At 38.6% G+C, this 26,102-nt stretch overlaps 1 protein-coding gene across 1 annotated transcript; it reads left to right on the top strand.

The window, feature by feature from the left end:
- The first annotated feature begins 1,130 nt into the window (after positions 1–1,130).
- Positions 1,131–24,986, top strand: CENPH (centromere protein H). Its single transcript, XM_032336067.1, has 9 exons — positions 1,131–1,376; positions 7,240–7,295; positions 12,733–12,781; positions 13,173–13,247; positions 15,513–15,569; positions 18,528–18,591; positions 18,934–18,985; positions 21,533–21,696; positions 24,789–24,986. The coding sequence occupies exons 1-9, from the start codon at positions 1,243–1,245 to the stop codon at positions 24,879–24,881; spliced, it is 744 nt and encodes a 247-aa protein (XP_032191958.1). The 5' UTR covers positions 1,131–1,242; the 3' UTR covers positions 24,882–24,986.
- The last annotated feature ends 1,116 nt before the right edge of the window (positions 24,987–26,102 follow it).

Below are 26,102 nucleotides of genomic sequence, written 5' to 3'. Positions count from 1 at the left end.
TAGACAGATACAAACAAGTTTTGGGTGCGGCTGAGCTGATTGATTGATAGTTTGAACAGGCATACTTGGCGTCAGTGGATTGGGTCAGGGGACCCCGCGCGAAAGCAGACAAAGCAATTTTACAGAAGCAGAACTGGCCGGTTAGCCCACGCATCTGGAAAAAAAGCACTACCAGGATATTGAAGGCCTGGTTACTTATCAAGTAAAGACAATCGGGAGTCTCCTGGTGGAATGTTACATTCCTGCCATCAAGCATCCTTGTTAATGAGATTTAGGTTTAGAAGAAATTTAACTTTATTTACTTTTCCCTCTACCTCCGCCTCCTTCGGTGTTTTATGGAGGGGAGGGTGACATTAGGGCTATTGATAAGGTAACTTCCCTGTTGTAAATCTCAAGGACATTTGCAAACCAAGGGAGACTCCTGTCTTGCAGGATTGTGATCTCAGCAAGTTAACTATTCATCATTTTATGGCAGTCAGGGGTGCCTGAGGAATGCTACACATATGGAGGGGAGCGGGTGAAGGGGGGGGGTGCAAGGTGCCAGCTTTTGCTTTGTCCTCAGCCAGCCTCCTGCTCCTTCAACATATGTAATGTGCTGTGCATATTCTAATTTCCTCAATTGTTTGGAAGATGTTTTACAAACTTTTTTCCAATCCAGGTTCCAATCAAAACTAATGTTTCCCTAAGCGATAATTGTCCTGCTTTTTGTTTTTCAAGGCATGGACATTAATTGTCCAGTCTATTGGTCTTATATAACGTCAGGTCTACATTTCTATCGCTTCCCTTTCTTAGCCTGCCAGGCACATCCATTTTCCAAGGCTGCGAAGGTTAAGGGAGTGTCAAGATGGGTCCAAAAACCGCTGTCCCGAAGATCCCCTGACCCTGCGCCAAGGATGAATGACTCAATGTGTTGCGGTCTTCCCTTCCAGGCTGTTCCTGGAAGGCAGGATGTGTCCCAAATGGCTGTAGCCCAACTCCTAGCTCAGCTCGGGATAGACAGAACTGACGCCTGAAGTTTAACTTTTTCTTATTAGAGGTCTAATACTAGTTTTCTGGGAAAGGGTCAGGAGCTGCCACAGCAACCGGAGAACGGGACGTAAGCGGTGGAGCCTTAGGGCGGAAGGGGCGGGACGGAGTGCGACGATACTCCCGCCCTTTCCGGGCGTCAATTAAGTGGCGGGAAAACCGGCTCCTGAGGCTGCATCTTTCTGTCTCAGGCGTTTCCTCTTCGCGCCAGTCAAAATGGAGAAGCAGCCGGGAAAGCAAGCGGCCACGGAGCCCGCGGACTCCAGAGCGGGAGGCGGGGAAGGCGAGCCACCACAGGTCGCCGGCGCCCAGGCGGCGCGTCCCGAGGACCGCTTGACCCTGCTGCTCAGGTTGTTGTCCCCTCTAGCCGGGATCCACGCTGGCGTCGTGGCCGAGAGCCCCGCCCTTTGCTCTCAGGGTCCCGAAGGCTTCGAATTCTGAGTTGATTGCTTATTGCCTGCGTCACTGCGTCATTCAGCTGAGCTTCTTAAGCCTCCTGCGTCATCTTCGAAAAAGGGGAGGGTTACACCTTCTTAGTAAAGTTGCGGTAGGGGTTAAATGTGATACTCAGAGGCAGGCGTTTAGCATAGTGCCCCGGGCCCTTCGGCGCTGTAATTTCCCCTCCTTTTCTCCTGCGCTCAAGCCCCGATATTCAGTCGGGTTGTGAGGCGTCTCTAAGGCCTTTAGCTACATAAAGAAATGTCCTGTCTCTTTGTTTTATGGTTATGACCCTTTTCTTTCCTTTTTTTTTTTTTTTTTTTTTTTTAGATTTTATTTATTTATTTTGTCAGAGAGAGAGAGGACACAAGCAGGCAGAGCGGCAGGCAGAGGCTGAGAGAAAAGCAGGCTCCGCGCTGAGCAAGGAGCCCCATACGAGACTCAATCCTGGGACCCCGGTATCATGACCTGAGCCAAAGGCGGCGGCTTAAGCAACTGAGCCACCCAGGCGTCCCAGTTATGGCCCTTTTCAATCCAGAAGCATCGTTTGTTATATTTCCTACCAAGAGCAAGATGTTTATTCTTTTCCACTCAGTGCCGTGTGAATTTTGTTGTGGCCCCTCAAGCGAAGAAAAGTTTTTATGTCTTTAAGTGGTTGGGACAAAAAAAAAAAAAAATTCCTGAAAGAATATTTAAAAACAGGTGAAATTATATGAAATTCAAATTTTGGTGCCCTTAAGGAAAGGTTTTTCGTAACACAACTTTCCTGCAACAGGGTCTGAGTTGAATAGCTAAAGTAGAGACCGTGTGAATCACAAAGCTTGAAATATTTGTTTGGTCCTTGACAGGGAAAACAACTTCAAAATATTCTAAATCATAATAAGGGGATCCTCCGCAAAGAATTGTAACTGTATTTTAGCTTAGCTACTACTTTGAAAGGTCTTGGCTAGTAAGCCTCACAGTCTCAGTTTAAAAAATTCCCTTCTGGGGCGCCTGGGTGACTCAGTGGATTAAGCCTCTGCCTTTGGCTCAGGTGGTGATCCCAGGTCCTCGGATTGAGCCCCGCATCTGGCTCTGTGCTCAGCGGGGAGCGTGCTCCCCCTCCCACTCCCCCACTTGTGATCTCTGTCAAATAAATAAATAAAATCTTTAAAAAATAAAAATTCCCTCCTGCCTACAACATAAAATTCTAAAATATTAAAGATACAGGATCACCTTTTTTATATCAGCTAAAAAGGGAACTGTTCTTACAGCGTGTTTTTTTGTTTGCTTTGTGTGTGTGTGTGTGTGTGTGTGTGTGTGTGTGTGTTTTTAAATTTTTTTTATTTGACAGACAGAGATCACAAGTAGGCAGAGAGGCAGGCAGAGAAAGAGGGAAGCAGGCTCCCTGTTGAGCAGAAAGCCAGATGCAGGGCTCCATCCCAGGACCCTGGGACCATGACCTGAGCCAAGAGGAGAGGTTTTAACCCACGGAGCCACCCAGGCACCCCTTACAGCACGTTTTAAAATGCTAGCCTAACTTCTTAACCTGTAAGAAATTCTTTCCATTTGGAATTTCAAACATAAGGAACTTAAACCATAGAGGTTTAAAATCTTTGTAATATCACTTAGCTACTCATACAGGTCTCAAAATCATAGATATCTCAAAATTATAGAGCATTTTCAGAATTATGAAACTACCATGTAAATGTCCAACATCTTCTAAGTATAATGTAATAACTAGTTAGGATTTTACCCATAGCTTTTCTACTTATTTTATGTATGATTTTTAATTAAGTACAATCTTAGGACAACTAAGAAACTATGAATTATCTATCTAAGAATTAATATATTTGTTACTTTTCTATATCTCCTAGGAGTGTTACGAACTTTTTAAATTTGTTAGAATGTTTGCAATTTTCACCATTTTGATGTGTTTCTTTGTGTAGCCCATATTTCTTGAGTGTGACATATTAATAAATTTAAAAATTAGAAATTTAACTTTTCCTCATAGTTGCTTTATCTCCACCAGAGTCCATTTTGCATCTTTCTCTGAGGCCTTTTTTTTTTTTAAAGGGATTTTATTTTTTAAGCAATTGGCACACCCAGTGTGAGGCTCCAACTCACAGCCTGAACTGAGCCAGCCAGACCCTGCGCTCAGTAAGATTTGAGCATAGTTGACACAATGTTACATTAGTTTCTGTGTATAATTAATGATTTGAAAAGTTTAGGGGTGCCTGGGTGGCTTCAGTCAGTTAAGCGTCTGCCTTTAGCGCAAGTCAGGATCCCAGCACCCAGGGATCCATACTGTTTTCCACAGTGGCTGTACTAATTTACATTTCTACCAACAGTGCAGGAGGTTTCACTTTTTCTCCACATCCTGGCCAACTCTTGTTTTTTGTCTTTTTTATTTTAGCCATTCTGACAGATGTGATAGTTCATTGTGGTTTTTATTTGCATTTCCCTGATCATTAGTAAAGTTGAGCTGCATCTTTTTTTTTTTTTTTTTTTTTTTTTTTTTTTTTTTTTTTTTTAAATATTTTATTTACTTATTTATTTGACAGACAGAGATCACAAGTAGGCAGAGAGGCAGGCAGAGAGAGAGAGGAGGAAGAAGGCTCCCTGCTGAGCAGAGAGCCCAACGTGGGGCTCGATCCCAGAACCCTGAGATCATGACCTGAGCTGAAGGCAGAGGCTTTAACCCACTGAGCCACCCAGGCGCCCCGAGCTGCATCTTTTCATGTGTCTATTGGTCATCTATACATCTTTGGAAAAATGTCTTTTCAGGTCATCTGCCCATTTCTTAAACAGACTATGTCTTTGGAAAAATGTCTCCAGGCCATCTGCCCATTTCTTAAACAGACTGTTCTTTTGTGTGTTTTTTTGGTGTTGAGTTGTTTAAGTTCTTTCTATATTTTTGATATTAATCCCTTATAAAATAAATGATTTGAAGGTATCTTCTCCCATTCAATAGATAGTCTTTTCATTTGCTAGGCAAAAACGTTTTAGTTTGATGTAGTCCCAATAGTTTATTTTTGCTTTTGTTTTCCTTGCCTCAGGAGACATACCTAGAAAAATTTTGCTATAGCCAATGTCAGAAATTACTCCCTATTTTTCTAGTAAGATTTTTATGGTTTCGGGTCTCCTGTTTAATTCTTTAATCCATTTTGAGTTTAGTTTTATGTATGGTGTTAGAATTTAGTCCAATTTCATTCTTCTGCAAGTGGGTGTTCATTTTTCCCAGCACCATTTATTGAAAAGTCTGTCTTTTCCTCATTGTATATTCTTGCTTCCTTTATCATAGATTAATTGACCATATAAATGTGGGTTTATTTCTAGGGTCTCTATTCTGTTCCATAATCCATTTGTCTGTTTTTGTTCCAGTACCATACTGTTTTGATCTCTGCAGCTTTAGTATATCTTGAAATATGGAATAGTGATAGTTCAGGTTCATTCTTGGTTCTATAGTATTGCTTTGGCTATTTGGGATCTTCTGTGGTTCCATAAAATTTTATTTTGTTTTATTTTAAAAGTTTATTTATTTATTTTCTTTTTTTTTTCTCTTTTTAAAAAAATTTTTGTTTTTTATAAACATATATAAAATTTTATTTATTTATTTGAGAGAGACTGTGAACGCATGAGAGAGTACAAGCCAAAAAGGAGAAGCAGACTCCCTGCTGAGCAGGAAGCCTGATGCAGGGCTCAATCCTAGGACTTTGGGATCCTGACCTGAGCAGAAGGCAGATGCTTAACTAACTGAGCCACCCAGAATCCCCCACCCCATACAAATAGTAGTATTGATTGTTGTAGTTTAGTGAAAAATGCTGTTGGTATTTTGGTAGGCATTGATTTGAAACCATAAATTGCTTTGGGTAATATGGACATTTTTGATATACTTTTTTTTATTTTTTAAGATTTTTATTTATTTATTTATTTATTTGACAGAGAGAGAGAGAGAGAGAGAGAGATCACAACTAGATAGACAGGCAGGCAGAGAGAGAGAGAGGGAAGCAGGCTCCCTGCTGAGCAGAGAGCCCGATGCGGGACTCAATCCCAGGACCCTGAGATCATGACCTGAGCTGAAGGCAGTGGCTTAACCCACTGAGCCACCCAGGCGCCCCTGCGATATACTTTTAATACATGACATGGAATATCTTTCCTTTTGTTTTTGTCATCTTCAATTTCTTTCATCATTGTTTTATGGTTTTCAGGGTACAGGTCTTTCACCTCTTTGGTCAAGTTTATTCTTAGATATTTTATTCTTTTTGGTGCAGTTGTAAATGGTGGTGTTTTTAAAATTTCTCTTTCCATGACTTTGTTTTTAGTATGGAGAAATGTTGCCGATTTCTGTGTTTTAAGTTTGTGTTCTGCCACTTTACTGAATTCATTTATTCTAATACATTTTTTGGTTGAGTCTTCAGCATTTTATGAGTATAGTCTCATGCTGTCTGCAAATAGTGACAGTTTGAGTTCCCTACCAATATGGATGCCTCTTATTTCTTTTTCTTGTCTGGCTGCTTTGGAGAGGACTTTCAGTACTATGTTGAATAAAAGTGGTGAGGTGGGAATGCCTGGGTGACTCAGCTGATTAGCATTCATCTCTTGGTTTGGGCTCAGGTCATGATCTCAGACTCATGAGATGGAGCCTTGTGTCAGGCCCCACACTGAGCGGAGAGTCTGATTGATCCACAAATATTGTACTACCCTTGTATCCAGATTAAATCCTGTCTGATTATGGTGAATGATTTTCTTGAATGTGTTGTTGTATGTGGTTCACTAATATTTTGTTGAGGATTTTTGCATCTATGTTCACTAGGGGTATATTGGCCTAAATTTTCTTTTATTTTCTTTTCCTTTTTCAGATTTTTTTAGATTTATTTATTTATTTGAGAAAGAGAGAAAGCATGAGTGAGAGGGGCAGAGGCAAAGGGAGAGTGAGAGAGATTCTCAAGCTGACTCCATGCTGTATTTATTGAAGATCTCACTGAGTTCTTCTGTTCTTTTCTCCAGCCCATTGAGTATCTTTACAACCATTACTTTAAATTCTTTTTCAGGATTACTGTTTAGTTCTGTTTCATTTAATTCTTTTTCTGAGTTTATTTTTCTTGTTCTTTCTTTTAGAGTATATTCCTCTGTCTCCCCATTTTGCTTGAGTTTTTGTGCTTGTTTCTATAGAAAGGTAAACAGCTATTTCTCCTAAACATTATCTTGTGTATGGTGTCCCTTCTGCAGACTGTGTATGGTTGGTGACTTTTTAGGTGGCTGACTGGAGTTGTAGCTGTATATGCTAGATACTCTTAAACTGTGGCATGTCTCCATCTCTCTTCTTGTTCTCTTTATCTTTGGTTATTCAGTAGCTGTTCAGTCAGCCCTTAGTTTTTCAGGAGGAATTGTTCAATTAATAGATGTAATTTGGTGTGTTCTGTGGAGGAGGACAAAGTTTTTCCCTCAACCCCATCTTTAACTGGAATTCTCTTTACACCCGCTTTAAATAAATCAGGCCAAACTAGAAGACATATTGCTGAGTACTTGCACTCATTTTATTGCATAAACTTCTGAAAAAGGTGAGTTGGTTTATAATATAGTAGTGAGTAAATCCTCTATAAATATATGACTTTCTGGGGCACCTAGCTGGCTCAGTCAGTAGAGCATGCAACTCTTGATCTTGGGGTTTTGACTTTGAGCCACTTGTTAGGAGTAGAGTTTACTTAACTTTTTAAAAAGTATATATATGTGTGTGTGTGTGTGTGAGAGAGAGAGAGAGAGAGAGACTTTCTGTTTTCTTTATGCTTTCAGGTTGAGAGCACAGACAAAACAACAACTCTTGGAATATAAATCAATGGTTGATGCAAGTAAGTATTTTCATTTTCAGATAAGATTTTGTGAGCTTGGTGAGGAACAGTATTCTAAGAAAATCAATTTTACAAAAAGTTGTTTATTTAGGGAATGGGAGTGTCAGCATAATGTGGTACTATATACTGTATAAAAAAAGTCAAAATCCACGATTGCCCTGTGCCTCAGGAACTTGTTAGGAATTCAGGAAATAGATGAAAAAAAACCTAAATAATAGTGCAAGACAGTTTTAGTTCTGTTGATTAGAGAATTGGGAAATTTCTGTGGGAAGGAATCATAGAACTTGATCATGAATAGCTTAGAAATTAAATTAGTGGATCATATGATTGTTAAGTGATCCAAGATCTATACTTTGAGAAATACTTTAAGATATGAATGAGAGGGCGCCTGGGTGGCTCAGTGGTTAAAGCCTCTGCCTTTGGCTCAGGTCATGATCTCAGGGCCCTGGGATCGAGTCCCGCATCGGGCTCTCTGCTCAGCAGGGAGCCTGCTTCCCTCTCTCTCTCTCTGCCTGCCTCTCTGCCTACTTGTGATCTGTCTGTCAAATAAATTTTTAAAAAATCTTTAAAAAAAATATAAATAAAAGATAGGAATGAGAGGCAGAAGGGAGATCATCTTAAAGAAATGAATGATAATTTCCATTTTAAACACTGAAAAAATTAACATTTTTTTAAAAGATTTTATTTCTTTGAGGGTCACCAGGGTTGTTCAGTTGGTTCTGCCTTTGGCTCATGTCATAATCTCAGGGTCCTGGGATAGAGCCCCTTGTGAGGTTCCCTGATCAGTGGGAGTCTGCTTCTCCCTCTCTTCCCCACTCATGCTCTCTCACTATCTCTGTCTGTCTCTCTCTCTCTCAAATAAATAAATAAAGTCTTAAAAAAAGATTTGAGGTGCATGGTTTACACAGTCGGTTAAACATCTGCTTTCAGCTTGGGTCATGATCCCAGGGTCCTGGGACTGAGCCTTGAGTGGGGCTCCTTGCTCAGTGGGCAGTCTGCTTCTCTTTCTCCCTTTGCCTCTCCCCCTGGCTCATGCTTTCTTTCAGTAGCCCCCACCGCCCTGCCTCGGCAATAAATAAATAAATAATCTTTTCTTTTTTTTAAAGATTTTATTTATTTATTCGAGAGAGAATGAGAGAGAGCATGAGAGGGGAGAAGGTCAGAGGGAGAAGCAGACTCTCTGTGGAACTGGGAACCTGATGTGGGACTTGATCCTGGGACTCCAGGATCATGACCTGAGCTGAAGGCAGTGACTTAACCAACTGAGCCACCCAGGCATCCCAATAAATAAATAATCTTAAAAAAAAAAAAAAGTTTATTTATTTGAGAGAGACAGAAAGCACAACCAAGGGAAGGATGGGGGAGGGACAGAGTGAAAGGGATAAGCAGACTCCCTGCTGAGCAAGGAGCCCAGATGCAGGGCTCAGTGCAGGACCCTGGGATCATAACCTGAGCCAAAGGCAGATGCTTAACAGAGTGAGCCACCCAGTCACCCCTGAAGAGATGTAAATTTATATTTTAAGTTCTAGAAGTCTTAAGGAGCAAGAGAGTACTAAAATAATGGTTTAGCTCTCCTAAAGTAATGGCCATTATTGCAACCTAATTTGTTAGCTTTTCAATTACAAAGATATGTTTTGGTAAGTTTTTCTATCTCTGTGAAATAGGCTTAAAGAATAAAACCAAAACTTGAGGTTGGATCAAGAATTATATGGGACGCCTGGGTGGCTCAGTTGGTTGGACGACTGCCTTCGGCTCAGGTCATGATCCCGGAGTCCCGGGATCGAGTCCCGCATCAGGCTCCCAGCTCCATGGGGAGTCTGCTTCGCTCTCTGACCTTCTCCTCGCTCATGCTCTCTCTCACTGTTTCTCTCTCAAATAAATAAATAAAATCTTTAAAAAAAAAAAAAAAAAGAATTATGGAAAACCTGAAGGGCCACATAGATGACTTGGGTCACTTCACCTGAATACATGTTTAACTTAGGAACTTTTCAGACTGCTCAGATTCTTTTATAAGGCCATAGATCCAAAGGCAGTTCTAGTGTGTTGTCCATCTGATACTCCAGGTTTTCTAAAGTCTTTTTATGCAAAACAAGAACAACAAAAAGTAGGACTATGAAATGAGCCCCCTGGCCTCTTTTCTGCTTAGTAAAACTAGTAATTTATGAAACTGGGATATGAAGCTGGTCTACTTGCCTCCAAAGTCATGACCTTACATTATATCAATAATGCTTCCATCAAAAACTATCAGTATGGGGGCACATCGGTGGCTCAGTCGGTTGAGCATCTGCCTTGGGCTCAGGTCATGATCTTGAAGTCCTGGGATCGAGTCCCTCATTGGGCTCCCTGCTAAGCAGGGGGTCTGCTTCTCCCTTTCCCTCTGCTTCTCCCTCCAGTTTGTGTGCTCTCTCTCACTCTCTCAAATAAATAAATAAATATGCTTTTAAAAAAGATCAGTAAAATGATTATACCATTAAGGTACGTTCTTCCTAGAACCAAGAGATTTTCATTTATTTAGCATCCTTTTTATTTTATTTATTTATTTATTTTTTAAAGATTTTATTTATTTGACAGAGAGATCACAAGCAGGCAGAGAGGCAGACAGAGAGAGAGGAGGAAGCAGGCTCCCTGCTGAGCAGAGAGCCCGATGCGGGGCTCGATCCCAGGACCCTGAGATCATGACCTGAGCCAAAGGCAGTGGCTTAACCCACTGAGCCACCCAGGCGCCCCGTTAGCATCCTTTTTAAAATTTGATAGTTGGTCTTATGAAATTTTAGCCATTCTAATGAGTATGTAGTGGTATCTCATGTGGCTTTAGTTTACATTTCCCTGATAACTAATTAATATTGAATATCTTTTCATGTGGCTATTGGCAATTAATGTATTTCCATTTATGAAGTAGATCTGTAAATCTACTTTTATGAAGTGTTAAAATATTTGCCTATTTTTTAGTTAGGTTGTTAATCTTATTGAGTTTGTGTTCTTTGTTTATAAATGTAGTTATTTTTTTCAGATACCTATATATATATATAGATACAGGTGTATATTTATAGATGTAGGTATCTATATATCTATATATAGATCTATGTATTTACTTATATATTTAGCGGCTATTTTCTCCCAGTTTGTTTCTTGCCTTTTTTTTTTTTTCTTTTAAGATTTTTATTTATTTATTTATTTGACAGACAGAGATCACAAGCAGGCAGAGAGAGAAGGAGAGGAAGCAGGCTCTCCGCTGAGCAAGGAGCCCAATGGGGGGCTCGATGCCAGGACCCTGGGATCATGACCTGAGCCAAAGGCAGAGGCTTTAACCCACTGAGCCACCCAGATGCCCCTGCCTTTTTTTTTTTTTTTTTTAAAGATTGTTTTATTTTTAAGTAATCTCTACATCCAACATGGGGCTCAAAGTTACCACCGTGAGACCAAGAGTTACAAGCTCTACTGACTGAGCCAGCTACGTGCCCAACTTACCTTTGTTTTTTAACTATCTTTTGAGGAACCAAAGGCATTAATTTGATGAAGTGATTTTTATCAGGGTTTTTTTTTTTTTCTTTTGTGGTATATGATTTTAAGTTCTCTCTAAGAAGTCTGTGACCACTCCAAGGTCACAAAGATTTTCTCGTTTGTTTTGTTCTACAAGGTTTAGGGTTTTATGTTTAACATTCAGTTCTATGATCCTTTTTGAGTTAATTTTTGTACACATGAATTCATTTTTTCCCCTATGGAAATCTAATTTTTCTAGCACTATGTGTTCAAAAGACTTTCCTTCCTCCATTGTATATGTGTGGGTCTATTTCTGGGCTTCTTGCTTCGTTCCCGTGAGGTATTTGTCTGTACTTATAATAGTGCCACACTGTATTGATTACTGTAGGTTTATAGTAAATCTTGATATCACCTCCTATAAGTCTTCCAGTTTTGTTCTTCTTTATCAAAATTGTTTGACTGTTCTGAGTCCTTTGTGTTTTTATATGCATTTTAAAATAAGCCTGTCAGGGCGCCTGGGTGGCTCAGTGGGTTAAGCCTCTGCCTTTAGCTCAGGTCATGATCTCAGGGTCCTGGGATAGAGCCCTGCTCAACAGGGAGCCTGCTTCCCCCTTTCTCTCTCTGCCTGCTGCTCTGCCTACTTGTGATCTCTGTCAAATGAGTAAATAAAATCTTTAAAAATAAATAAATAAAACAAAATCAGCCCATCAATTTCTACAGAAAATAAAGTGAGAATTTTGATTGGGATTTGATCAGGATCTGTAGAACAATATTGGATAGATTTTTTTTTTTACGGTTTTATTTGTTTATTTGACAGTTTGACAGAGATTGCAAGTAAGCAGAAAGGCAGGCAGAGAGAGGAGGAAGCAGGCTCCCTGCTGGCAGAAAACCCAATGTGGGGCTCAATCCCAGGAACCTGGGATCATGACCTGAGCCCAAAGGCAGAGACTTTAACTCACTGAGCCACCCAGGCGCCCTGGGGTAGATTGTTTTATTAGCCATATTGATTCTTCTAATACATATACATGATATATCTTTTCAGTATTTGAACATATTCAGTGTAGACGTTGTATGCATATCTTGTTAAATTTATCCTTAAGTATTAATTTCCATTTTTTTTCCAAATTTATTTATTTTTGTGAGCGAGAGTGTGAGTGCATGAAGGGAGGGGGCACACGGAGAAGCAGACTCCCCACTGAACAGGGAGCCCTACGCAGGACTCAGTCCCAGGACCCTGGGATCATGAGTTGAGCCAATGGCAGACTCTTAATGGACTGAGCCACCCATGCACCCCTGATTGTTTTTTCCTAACATAAAGACTTACAGTTTATCTTTCTGACATTGCTCATGGTACTATTTTACTCCTTTATTATTATTATTATTTTTTTACTCCTTTTTTATTTTACATTATTCTCAAACTGCTCTGTCCAGTATGGTAGCCACTATCTCTATGTGACAATTGAACACTTAAAATGTGATTAGTCCTTGAGAGGGACAATAAATGCAAAATACAGAAGATTATAAAATATTTCATTAGTAATTTCTTTCATTTATTTTTTGAAAAAATTTTATTTACTTATTTGAGAGAGAGAATAAAAGAGAGAGCATGAGAGGTGGGAGGTCAAAGGGAGAAGTAGATTCTGCTGAGCAGGAAGCCTGATGCTGGACTCTATCCTGGGACTCCAGGATTGTAACCTGAGCCAAAGGCAGTTGCTTAACCGACTGAGCCACCCAGGTGCCCCTTCATTAGTAATTTAAGATTAATTACATGTTAAAATATTTTAGACCTATCGAGTTAAAATAAGTCACACTGAAATATTTTCACTTGCTTTATAATAGTATAGAAACTAAAAGTTAAAAATTAAATTTTTGGTTTGCATTTATGGCTTATATTATATATCTGTTGGACCACACTCTTCTCAACTATTACTAACTTCAAAAAATTTTTTATTTGTAGCTGAAGAAAAGACTCCAGAACAAATCTTGCAAGATAAGCAAGTTGAAGCGTATGTCATATCTTTAAATTTTGTGTTTTTTACTAAGATTTGGTATTATCACCCATCTTACACCATTATTTTCCTTTTTCCTTTTCTTTATTTTCCCAGTAATTTTTCATGCTTGTACTTAGAAGTTGTTGATATAGGAGATGGACCTAATATGTACATCGGTGACCACAGTAGCACTTTTGGCATTCCCCTTCACAAGATAATTAGCTGAGTACCTCGGAGGCATCTGTTTACCAAATCTAGAAATGCATCAGTGTGGGGGAACCTGCAGAATAATTTTATCTAGATAGGGTCATTTTACTTTTTTCAAAGGTTTACTTTATATATTTTTCAATATTCAATGACTTTTTTTGATATTACTGAAATTTTTTTGTTCATGCTTCTTTGACAGTAAAATTGAAGACCTGGAAAATGAAATTGAAGAGGTGAAAATTGCTTTTGAAATGAAAAAGCTTGCATTAGACAGGTAATTATTACAGTCTAGGTATAAGCATTGAGAAGTCAATGCAAAACAGGTATGACTTGAGGTGGAGGGAATCTTTTAATTAGTCTAAATGAGATTAATCAAGTGATAATGATCATTAGATAATAGTTGCACAAATTTTGAGCCCTGAGAGAAAAGTTACATCATTCATTAATACCTTCATTTGAAGTAGTTACATGAGATTGACTTAATAAAATGTCAGTCAAGGAAATTGAAGGGTGAGCTTAAATCCCATCCAGTGTTTCAAAGGATTATGTGGATTCAGTTACTACAGTAACTATTAATCAAGTAAAAGAATTGTTATCAAGTTTAAAGATACACACACACACATATTTAAGATTTTATTTTATTTTATTTTTTAAAGATGTTATTTATTTGAGAGAGAGAGAAAGAGTATGAGAGGGGAGAACGTCAGAGGGAAAAGCAGACACCCCACAGAGCTGGGAGCCCGATGCAGGGCTCCATCCCAGGACTCTGGGATTACGACCTGAGCCAAAGGCAGTGGCTTAACCGACTGAGCCACCCAGGTGCCCCTAAGATTTTATTTTATTTTTTTTTAAAGATTTTATTTATTTATTTGACAGAGAGAGAGATCATAGGTAGGCAGAGAAGCAGGCAGAGAGAGAGGGAAGCAGGTTCCCTGCTGAGCAGAGAGCCCAATGCGGGGCTCGATCCCAGGACCCTGAGATCATGACCTGAGCCGAAGGCAGAGGCTTAACCCACTGAGCCACCCAGGTGCCCCAAGATTTTATTTTTAAGTAAAACACCAATGTGGGGCTCAAACTCAGCCCCAAGATCAGGAGTCTCATGCTTTACTGATTGAGCCAGCCAGGTGTCCCTAAATACATTTTTTATATTGGTTTTGCATCTGTATTTTAAAATCCATTGAACAAATAATTTGAATGCTTACTATGTCTTAAGCTTTGTGGTAGGTGTTAGTATACAGTTGTTAATAAGAGAAACATGATCTCTTACAGACCTGTGATCTGAATTAATGATCTCCATTAAGTGGATGACTTTTAAAATTACTTCCTTGTGTTTCTGGGCTTCTCAGATGAATTTCTTATACATTTAATTGAAAAGTAGTTAAAGTCCTCTTTATTGCTTCTAGCAGTGAACATGTTTCTGTATTCTCATAAGCTGGCTCATTATATAGATTATATGTATTTTTTTATTAATTCATTTTAAGTAACTCTTTGCCCTACTTGGGGCTTAAACTCATGATCCTGAGATCAAGTGTTGCATGCTCTCCGGACTGAAAGAGCCTGGTGCCCTAGATCATTTTTTTGTTTGTTTAAAGATTTTATTTATCTATTTGACAGAGAGAGAGAGAGATCACAAATAGGCAGAGAAGCAGGCAGAGAGAGAGGGGGAAGCAGGCTCCCTGACGAGCAGAGAATCCGAATTGGGGCTCGATTCCAGGACTCCAAGATCATGACCTGAGCCGAAGGCAGAGGCTTAACCCACTGAGTCACCCAGGTGCCCCATAGATCATTTTTTTTTTTAAAGATGACTTCAGAGCTATTAAGAGATCTTATTTTAATGAATTGAATTTTTTTGTATGTGGCAGAAAGGAAAAAATTAATATTGCTAAGTTGATTGCCTTTTCATTATTACTTATTAGCTATTTGGATATAAAAGTAATTTATGCAGTTTGTTTTTGTTTGTATGAATGCATATTTTAAAGTTTACGTTCAGGTATGGCTTTGTATTCCCTAACTCCATGTTAGGCCTAACCTGGTCTCTGTAGTGCCTTATTGGTTCCTTCTGGCCCTGCACCAAAGTGGATGGCTTGGAGAGCAAAGCTCAGGATGATTTCAAGTCTTATTGGTCCCTCAGCCTGGCAGCACACAACCACAGGCAGCAGCCCTTTCCATCTTGTTATTTACCATTTCTGTGATTTATTTATCAAAGTATTTCCCATACAATAGTGTTTATAAACCTACTAATGGTTTAGGTTACGTTTAAAGAAAAATCAGGGGTGCCTGGGTGGCTCAGTTCAGGTCATCGTCCTGGATTCCCGGGATCGAATCCTGGGATGAAGTCCCACATCAGGCCTGCTCAGTAGGGAGTCAGCTTCTCTCTCTCTGATCCTCCCTCTTCTCATGCTTTTTCTCACTCTCAAATAAATAAATAAAATCTTAAAAAAAAATCAGTCTTTAAGTTGTATATATACATTTTTTCTTTTCAATGTACACAAATGTTATCCATGTTTTATAATGCCAGCTTTTTTTCCTTGCATTGTAGGATGCAACTTTCGACTGCACTTAAAAAAAACCTGGAGAAAAATAATCCCAGGACTAGGTATGTTTGTTTTTTTCTTTTTCCTTTTTTACTGAATTTGTTAAGGCTAAGAATAAGAAGGGAGATCTGCATAATGACTTTAGTTTTCTGAATTTTTTAAAATTAACTGTCAGTGCCATCCATCTTTATCTGGGGAATAAGAAAAGTGATGGAATTTTTGGCCTCTGCAGCATTATAATTTTTAGAGTCCTACTGACATTTGGTTGGATTGCAACACTAAGAAGCAATGGAGATTTTTAGCCAGACAGTCTGATGAGTTTGAAGGAAGATTTTGAAAGTTTACTTTTGTTCAGTATTTACTATAAAACAGGGATAGAGCTGTCTCACTTACCCAATAACCAGGAATTGGGTTATTGAGACAGGAAGTATATGCGTCATTTTTCACTGGCAGAAAATGAGCTTGTATATGTAAACTATTTGGCAAGAAATATAAAATTAAAACTCTGGCAGTCAAGGTTCTATATAATCTGATCCTCTGTGTCTGGCCTCAGGGGCCTTACCTATGCTCTTATATCTCAAAGCTCTAAAAAAATCTTGTGATAAAAGATCCCCTGGAGTGCCTAGGTGGCTCAGTCAGTTGAGCATCTGCCTTTGGCTCTGGTTGTAATCCCGGGGTCCTGGGATCAAGCCCCACATTGGGCTCCCTGCTAATTGGTAGCCTGCTTCTCCCTCTCCCTCTGCTACTCCCCCTTCTTGTGCTCTCTTTCTGTCAAATAAATGAATAAAATCTTAAAAAAAAAAAAATGATCTCCTACCATTAGCACCAGAAAAGTGTTAAGATGCATCTGGACACTTCCTTTCTCTGGGTGTCTTTAGTTCAGACCAATAATGTATTCTCCCCATATTCCATTTAACTCCAGGATTACATAAATCCTAAAATATGAATTTGGGCCCTCTAACAATTGCTCCTCCATAAAAGGTGAGCTTTAAAAAGATTCCTTTTGGGGCACCTGGGTGGCTCAGTGGGTTAAGGCCTCTGCCTTCGGCTCAGGTCATGATCTCAGGGTCCTGGGATCGAGCCCTGCATCGGGCTCTCTGCTCAGCAGGGAGCCTGCTTCCTCCTCTCTCTCTCTCTCTCTGCCTGCCTCTCTGCCTACTTGTGATCTCTGTCTGTCAAATAAATAAAAATTAAAAAAAAAAAATCCTTTTTTTTTTCTTTCAAGATTTTATTTATTTGAGAAAGAGAAGACAAGCATAGAGAGCTGCAGGCAGAGCGAGAAGCAGGCTCCCCACTAAGCAGGGAGCCCGATGCGGGACTTGATCCCAGGATCCTAGAATCATGACCTGACCCTTAAATGACTGAGCCACCCAGGTGTCCTGAGCTTTAAACATTCTTGAGTTAAAGAGGTACAGGAGAAATTGACTCCCGGAAAGGACAGAAAGGCCAAGCAGGCTGAGGTAGTTTCTTTAGCAAGTTTTAAGTTTACAAACCAGTATAGCTATAAGTAGTAGAAAATGAGTTTAGTGTTCCCAGGTCTTACAAAGATTCATATTTTCAGCCTCCTCAACAAAATCCTCTGCGTGAAGTGTTTCTCATGCCTGGCTGATATCAGAATAATTAGTACACAATGATCACATTGCTGGTCCCATTCCAAACCTGTTGACTCAATCTCTGAGTCCAGATGGGCATGATGGGGGTAATGTGGTGGTCTGCATTAAACATCCTCCCAAAGGGTAGTGACACTTTAGAAATATAAGAACCATTATTCTTACCCAGTCTTACTTTTTACTGTTTGGCTCCAGCTATGTCAAGGTAGGTAATCTAGGTAATTACTTCATGTTCTTAAAGATTCAAGAATTTCCCTTGTGCTACTCTGTGCACAACTCTTTCATTACTGGTTGTGATGAAACCATACTGTAGTTGTGGTTTCATTTTTCTCTTTCAGCAGATTCTTTCCTCTTGATGTTTTACTTTGCTTTATATTCCTGGTGTCTACACAGGTCTTAGGATGTAGTAGTGCTCAGAAATATTTGTTGAAGACATGAGGGTAAGAAGCGTCTTGAATATTCATTGAAACTATTCTTTATGATGCTATCTGTAATAGTGAATACATATCTTTATACATTTGTCAGACCCAAAGAATGTACACCATCAAGAGTGAACCCTATAGGGCGCCTGGGTGCCTCAGTGGGTTAAGCCTCTGCCTTCGGCTCGGGTCATGATCTCAGGGTCCCAGAATCAAGCCCCACACATCAGGCTCCCTGCTCAGTGGGGAGTCTGCTTCCTCCTCTCTCTCTGCCTGCCTCCTCTGCCTACCTGTGATCTCTATCTGTCAAATAAATAAATAAAATCTTAAAAAAAAAAAAAAAGAATGAACCTTAATGGGCTTTGGATGATAACAATATGTTAATATAGATTCATCATTTGTGATGAGTGGACCTTTCTGGTAGGGGATGTTGATAGTTGAGGGTGCTGTGTGTGGTGGGGGACAGAGGTATATGGGTTTACTTTGCATTTCAGTTTTGCTATGAATCTAAAACTGCTCTAAAAAATAAAGTCTGTTTTTCACATTTAAAATTTTTTTTTAAGATTTTATTTATTTATTTGACAGAGCTCAGAGATCACAAGTAGGCAGAAAGGCAGGCAGAGAGAGAGAGGGAGGCAGGCTCCCTGCCGAGCAGGGAGCCCGACATGGGGCTTGATTCCAGGACCCTGAGATCATGATCCAAGCTAAAGGCAGAGGCTTAACCCACTGAGCCACCCAGGCACCCCTAGAGTCTGTTTTTTAAAAAAGAAACTCATTAGCATGTTATTAGGGCTTTTTCTCCAAAATAGGAGATTTTTAGTAATGTTCCTACATGCTTAAATTACACATTTTTTTAAATTGTCTGTGACTTTCTATTGAAGGATAAGTAAATTCCCTGAAAGGAAATACATAGCAGTTGATTTTGTTCATTAATGATATTTATTAATTATTTTTAATCAGGGTTATAAATCATTTTTTTATTCCTTTTCAGCGTGCTCATGGACAACATGAAACACATATTAAAGCTAAACAAATTAATAATGAAATCACACCAGGTAACTGCGTATTGGGCTGCTTGCTTATGCATTCTCATGATTTCAGTGCCTTGTTGCTGGCAACTGTATTATGTGTGATCATACAGGATTACCCAAAGATTACTGGTATGATTGGAATTCACTGTTCTTAAGTTTTCTTTTTCTCATAACTCAGCTATTTCTGTCTATTGTTGCTAATTATTTACTTAAAATTTAAGCTACTGTCCTTTTTCTTTTTTGGTATGGAAATAAAGGGATTGAAAACAGGAGGTTTGGAAAACATGGGTAATAGAGAAAATTCAGTGATGTATTATAGGTTTATTCTTAGGTAATACACCTTAATCTTTTTATTTTTAATAACAGGAATCTTGGGATTTGGAGGAAAAACTACTTGATGTTAGAAAGAAGAGATTACGTATGTAGAACAGTTTTTTTGTTTTGTTTTTTGTAGAAAACATTTTTACTTACTGTGGAGATTGATAAGGCCAGTTACCTCAGCCATTGAGAAATTTCTTAATTTTCAGATTTTCTTAAAATTTTACACATGGCATTTTTAAAAGTAGTATATAAAATGTTCACTTGATTCATTTTTGTTGTTTTAGAACTTTAAGTCACAAAATTAATACATTCCCAGGGAAAGAAAAATCAAATGATACAGAGTGTATAATGTGAAACCCATATTTCCTTCCTGTGTGACCACAGTTAGGTATATATCATTCCAGTACTTTTTCCATGTCCATATAAACATATTTATACATACATAATTTTATTTTATTTTTTTCAATTAACACATAATGTGTGATTTGTTTCAGGGGTACAGGTGATTCAACAGTCTTGTACAATTCACAGCACTCACCATAGCATATAACCTCCCCAATGTCCATAACCCAGCCACCCTATCCCTCCCACCCCCTGCACTCCACCAACCCTCTGTTTGTTTCCTGAGATTAAGAGTCTCTTATGGTTTGTCTCCCTCCCTGGTTTCATCTTGTTGTTTTTTTTTCCTCCTCTATTCCCCTATGGGATCTGCCTTATTTCTCAGATTCCACGTATCATTGAGATCATATGATAATTGTCCTTCTCTAATTGACTTACTTCACTTAGCATAATACCTTCTAGTTCCATCCACATCGCTGCAAATGGCAAGATTTCTTTTTTTGATGGCTGCATAATATTCCAATGTATATATATACCACATCTTCTTTATCCATTCATTTCTTGATGGCCATCTAGGTTCTTTCCATAGTTTGGCTGTTACGGGCATTGCAGCTATAAACATTTGGGTGCACGTGCCCCTTTGGATCACTACATTTATATCTTTAGGTAAATACCCAGTAGTGCAATTGCTGGGTGGTAGGGTAACTCTATTTTCAACTTTTTGAGGAACCGCCATACTTTTTTCCAGAGTAGCTATGCCAGCTTGCATTCCCACCAATGGTGTAGGAGGGTTCCCCTTTCTCTGCATCCTTTGGAACATCTGTCATTTCCTGAATTGTTAATTTTAGCCATTCTGACTGGTATGAGGTAGTATCTCACTGTAGTTTTGATTTATATTTCCCTGATGTCAAGTGATGTTGAGCACTTTTTCATGTGTCTCTCTTGGCCATTTGAATGTCTTCTTTATACATACTTAATTTTAAATTATCATTTGATACATATAATTCTACAGCTTTTTAACTTAACATGAGGTGGCTTTTTGCATTGAAATTATTGAAACTTTTTTTAAAGTAATAATATACATTTTCAGTAGAATTTGGAAACAGAAAAGTATACTTAGGGAAAGTAAAATTTTAAAATTTACTATCAAGATATAATCACTCTTCAGTGGTTCTTTTTGTTGTTGTTGTTGTTAAAGATTTTTATTTTATTTATTTAAGAGAGAGAGTGCTCACATTCACAAGAGAGCACAAGCAGGGTGAGGGCCAGAGAGAGAAGCAGGCTCTTCGCTGAGCAGTGAGCCCATTGTGGAGTTCGATCCCGGGACTCCAGGATCATGACCTGATTGATTGAGCCACCCAGGTGCCCTTTTTTAAGGATTTTATTTTTTTGTTTATTTGAGTGGGAGAAGGCATGAGCAGGAGCAGGGGAAGGAGCAGAGGGAGAGAGAGAATCTCAAGCAGGCTTCATGCTGATGAGGTTGTATCTCAACCTCATTGGGGAGATAGGTGCCGGGTTTGATTTCACAACCCTGAGATCATGACCTGAGTAGAAATTGAGTCAGACACATACCTGACTGAGCCTCTCAGGGGTGCCTTCAGTGCTTATTTCTTATCTAATAAAATTGGCCTCATTTTATTCTGTGTTGTAGATTGCCTTTTTCATTTAATAGTATGGGTATGATTTATTGTTTTTATATATTATACAGATTTGCCTGTTTGTAAGTAATCTCAGGGTCAGAAATAGTTCCAGTCACCTGATCTAATCACCCTTTGGATGTTCAATGTTTTTCCTCGAATTCCAACCTATTTTTGATCCATTAATATCAATGAACCAAGCTCTTGGGACACACCTATTTATGGTTTGAGATAGTTTAATTCTTATAACCTTTCAGAAACTACAGGAAATGGTTGATGATGTCTTTATCCCTGGAGAAGAGAATTTCTTAACTGGAAATTTATCTTGTTGATATGTCATTTTTGTAAATAAAGGAGGAAAAGGTATTTCCTTACATATATCTTCTGCCTTTCTTTTGGCAACCCTGAGTAAGTCCTCTTTAACGTGGTGTCACTTCAAACGTAAGTAGACAGGTGTCATTATCATGCAGGACACGGCTAAGGATAAAGTTAAAATACTGGTATTTTTCATCACGAAAGTCATTTTCAGATCAAAATGGAATTGCAACTTAAAATGATGCTTATTAAATATTTTCTCTTGATATAGTCAGGAATTGTTCTGCTTCACAGTTTCTCCAGTTTCTTATTTGTAGGAGTTGTTCAATAATGTATTTTTTTTAACCTGTTAGAATTAAAACAAGCTTCAGAAAGTAAGCTTTTAGAAATACAGACTGAAAAGAACAAACAGAAAGATGATTTGGCTGTTATGGAGAATTCGGACAAGATAAAGGCCATACAACAAAACCTGCAGATGGAGATACAAATTACTACAGTTATTCAGCATGTGTTTCAGGTAACATTTATATAAGGAAAGTAGATAAAGAACTTTTTAAAAATGATTGGTTCTGTTACTTTCAGATTTACTTTCAGTTAGTCTTTGATCCTGAAAAAAACATGAATTCAATACTAAATATTAGTCTGTTTACATATATTTGGAATTTGTATCTATTTAATGTTTTAGGCTTTGACTTTTTGTTATGGTTAGAACTTGGGCATTTGTAAGTGTAATGACTTTAGCAGCTTTGTGGAGACAGGTATAATGGTGGAAAGCATTAGAACTTAAACTTGGGAGGTAGGGGAAAACATGGATGCGGGTAATGGAAATCTAGAATTATGTTCCATACTGCAACTTAAAAGTTGTGAACCTCGAGCAAATTATTTAAGTTTTCTAAACATCAGTTTCCCTGTTTAGAAAGAAAGGTTGTAAAACCTAAAAAAGATAATTCATGTTAATCTGTTTAGCATAATGTCTGGTCCAAGTAAATTCTCAGTAAATTTTGGTAGTTATTAGCATATTACCTCTTAAATTTTATGTGCTCCTTTATTCTGGAGGGTTTTCTTTTCTTTTCTTTTTTTTTAATATTTTTATTTTTATTTATTTATTTATTTTTTAAGATTTTATTTATTTATTTGACAGAGAGAGATCACAAGCAGGCAGAGAGGCAGGCAGAGAGAGAGGAGGAAGCAGGTTCCCTGCCGAGCAGAGAGCCCGATACCAGGCTCGATCCCAGGACCCCGAGATCATGACCTAAGCCGAAGGCAGCGGCCTAACCACTGAGCCACCCAGGCGCCCCAAATATTTTATTTTTTTGTCAGAGAGAGCGCAAGAGAGCAAACGCATAAGCAGGGGGAGTGGCAGGCTTCCTGTTGAGCAAGGAGCCAGATGTGGCACTATAACCCAGGACCCTGGAATCATGACTGGAGCTAAAGGCAGATGCTTAGACAACTGCGCCAGCAGACATCCCTGTTCTGGAGGGTTTTCATTACTTTTTTTGAATTCTAAAATGTCTCAAGCTGATGAAATGAAATACTTATATTACTAGATTCAATTAGGAAGATAAACAGTTAAAACTGCCCATTACGTGTAAAGCAAATATTTATTATGTGTAAAGCATATCCTTGTAGAATATGAGTTCTTATAGCTGACCATAAGAAATTCTTCTTCAGGTCTCTTTTTATTTTAAGACTTTGTTCATTTAATGGGGCGCCTGGGTGGCTCAGTGGGTTGAAGCCTCTGCCTTCGGCCCGGGTCATGATCCCGGTGTCCTGGGATCAAGTCCCGCTTCCTCCTCTCTCTCTCTGCCTGCCTCTCTGCCTACTTGTGATATCTCTGTCTGTCAAATAAAATAAAATCTTTAAAAAAAAAAAAAAGACTTTGTTCATTTATTTAAGAGAGAACATAAGCAGTGGGAAGGGAGAGTGGGGGGAAAGAATCTTAGGCATGCTGCACACTGAGCACAGAGCCATCATGGGCTCAGTCTAATGACCCTGAGGTCTTGACCTCAGCCCAAACCAAGTGTCAGTTGCTTAACTGTCTGAGCTGCCTAGGCTCCCCTCTTCATCAGGTCTTAAACCTACCTTTTAGTAGCAGTGGGTTACTCTATTAGGAGTAAGGAAGTCCCTTAAACTAACCTCCAGTGGAGAACTACATCATAAATACAGGATTATATTAATTTTTTTTTGGCATACTTTCCTTCCTACTAGTTTTTGAGACTTCTATTTTTTGTCTTTCTTAGCTTTTATTCATATCCTCTTAGTGTTAATTTTGATTTAATGAAATTGTTGCTTTGTTAAGCAGAACACAGCTTTGGCTACATTAGGAGCTCCTGCCCCTAATGGGTTCAGTCATACCTGAATGCTTACTTCCCTTTGCGTTTGTAAATTTAATTGGATTTAAGTACACCAGCCCTCTAGCAAGAATGTACCATGTGTAAGCCATATTGTTGAGTATTTTTATATATAACAATATAACACTTAAATTCTAAAATCTATTTGAACAGAATTTGAATTAGTAACTTAGTATCATTGAACCCTAGTTTTTCTATTTAAATAAATAGGGCATAATAGTTTATGGTTAAACTGTTTTCACTGGGTGCCTGGGTGGCTCAGTGGGTTAAGCCTCTGCCTTCGGCTCAGGTCATGATCCCAGGGTCCTGGGATCGAGCCTCGCATCAGGCTCTCTGCTCAGCGGGGAGCCTGCTTCCTCCTCTCTCTCTGCCTGCCTCTCTGCCTACTTGTGATCTCTGTCTGTCAAATAAATAAATAAACTCTTCAAAAAAAAAAAAAACTTTTTCACTATAGAAGTGCAAAATGACTGAACCATAGCTGCAGTCTTTTTCCTTTAATTTAGAATATCACTGCAAACATCCCCAAAACTGATGAATCCAAAAAAATTGTTGTAACATTGTAAATATTCTCTATAATTATGAGAATCAAGTATGAACCTTTACTGAAGTGGAAATGAGGATACAAGAATGTATTTTTTCTTTTTTAAATAGGTTTTACTTATTTATTCATTCATTTATTTGAGAGAGAGTGAACGTGCATAAGTAGGAGGAGGGGGCAGAGGGAGAGGGACAGAGAATCTCAAACAGCAAACTCTGCCCTGAGGGAATGGAGTTGTGTGTATGTGGGCACGCACACGTGTGTGCAGGGGAGGGGGGCGGCTCTGTCTCAATCCTGCCAGATCAGGACCTGAGCCAAAACCAAGAATCAGACCCTTAACTGATTGAGCCCACCGGGCCCCCAAGAATATATTTTTTATAGAGTAGATGCCTATACCTTATTGGTAAATATTTGATAAGATTAGTGAAGGGGGGACGCCTGGGTATAGCTCAGTTGGTTAAGTGTCTGCCTTCAGCTTAGGTCCTGATCCCAGGGTCCTGGTATTGAGCTCACCCCACATAGGACTTCCTGCTCAGCGGGCAACCTTCTTCTCCCTTTCCCTCTGTTCCTCCCTCCTGCTTCTGGTCTCTCCCTTTCTCTCTCAAAAAAATAAATAAAATCCTTTTTTAAAAAATTAATGTAAGAGAATTTTTAAAAATCTTGTTAAATTTGTAATTGTACTTATAACTTTAATATAAATTTTTTTCCTTTTTATTACAGAACCTTATTTTAGGAAGTAAAGCCAATTGGGCAGAGGATCCTGCTTTTAAGGAAACTGTTCTACAGCTTGAGAAGAATCTCACCATGATCTAATAAGAATTCTGATTTGTCATTTTTTGCTTTAATCTTGATACGTCATTTAAATAGCAAATTTCAAGTAAAATTTTTATTTAATAATCTCGGAACTGATATTGCAAAGTCATAGCCTGGCAAGGGTCCCAAAAGACATCTAATTAAGCTTTCCACTGTATGTGGACATTTTTTTTTAACATTCCTGGCAGTCCCAACTCATTTGGAAAAAGAACTTTTTTTTTCTTTTTCTTTTTTTCTCTTCTTTTCTTTCTTCCTTTTTTTATTCTTTATAGTTTAAAGTTTTTATAAATTCCAGTTAGTTAACCTACAGTTTAATATTAGTTTCAGGAGTAGAATTTAGTGATTCGTCACTTACATTTGACACCTCAGTGCTAATCACAAAAGTGACCTCCTTAATACTCATCATCCATTTAACCCATCCCTCCACCCCCCATTATTTGGAATACTTTTGTGCATTTGTCAGTCAACTAAAATACTAGAAGAACGAGAAAGAGCTATCCATATCTTGATGTTTTTTCAACTATCGGTTGTATTGATATACATAGCATTGCAAATTATATAGTTTGGTATAAGTTGAAGGTGTACAATGGGTTGACATAGCATTGTATAAGTTGAAGGTATACAGTGGGTTGATTTGACCACCATGGCTTTAGCTCACATCTCCATTGTGTCACATAATTATTTCTTTTTTGTGGTAAGAAGATTTAAGATCTTAGCGACTTTAAAATATACAATAAAGTATTAACTATAATCACAATGCTATGCATTTGATCTCCAAAAACTTACTCATCTTCTAACTGCATTTTTGTATTCTGTGAGCAACATCTCGCCAAGTCCCCCACACCCCATCCTTATCTTTGTTTATTTCTTTTCCCATCTGCATCTTTATTTTTTTTTTAATTTTTTTTAAAGATTTTATTTATTTATTTGACAGAGAGAGAGAGAAAGAGCGCGCGCACGCACACAAGCAGGGGAAATGGCAGACAGAGGGACAAGCAGGCTCCCTGCTGAGCAAGGAGTCAGATGTGGGGCTCCATCCTAGGACCCTGGGATCATGACCTGAGCCAAAGGCAAACAGTTAAACAACAGTTAAACAACTGAACCACCCCTATATCCCCCATCCACACATCTTTAAACAGAAACCCAAATAAAGCACCTCAATCTTAAAAAACAAGATAAAATGTACCTGAAATATTAAGGCTTGTGGTTATTATAGAGTAA

Source organism: Mustela erminea, chromosome 3 (assembly GCF_009829155.1).
Source record: "Mustela erminea isolate mMusErm1 chromosome 3, mMusErm1.Pri, whole genome shotgun sequence".
Classification (NCBI taxonomy): domain Eukaryota; kingdom Metazoa; phylum Chordata; class Mammalia; order Carnivora; family Mustelidae; genus Mustela; species Mustela erminea.
Note: the sequence above shows the minus strand (reverse complement) of the source record. Positions and strands in the feature narration are given on the sequence as shown.

What these genes read in the sequence shown, in the direction of transcription:
- CENPH (XM_032336067.1), top strand. Translation starts at nt 1,243, where the DNA reads ATGGAGAAGCAGCCGGGAAAGCAAGCGGCCACGGAGCCCGCGGACTCC. An exon ending in AAAAAGCTTGCATTAGACAG is followed by an intron (nt 13,248 to 15,512) that starts GTAATTATTACA and finishes CTTGCATTGTAG; the next exon opens with GATGCAACTTTCGACTGCAC. An exon ending in AAAAATAATCCCAGGACTAG is followed by an intron (nt 15,570 to 18,527) that starts GTATGTTTGTTT and finishes ATTCCTTTTCAG; the next exon opens with CGTGCTCATGGACAACATGA.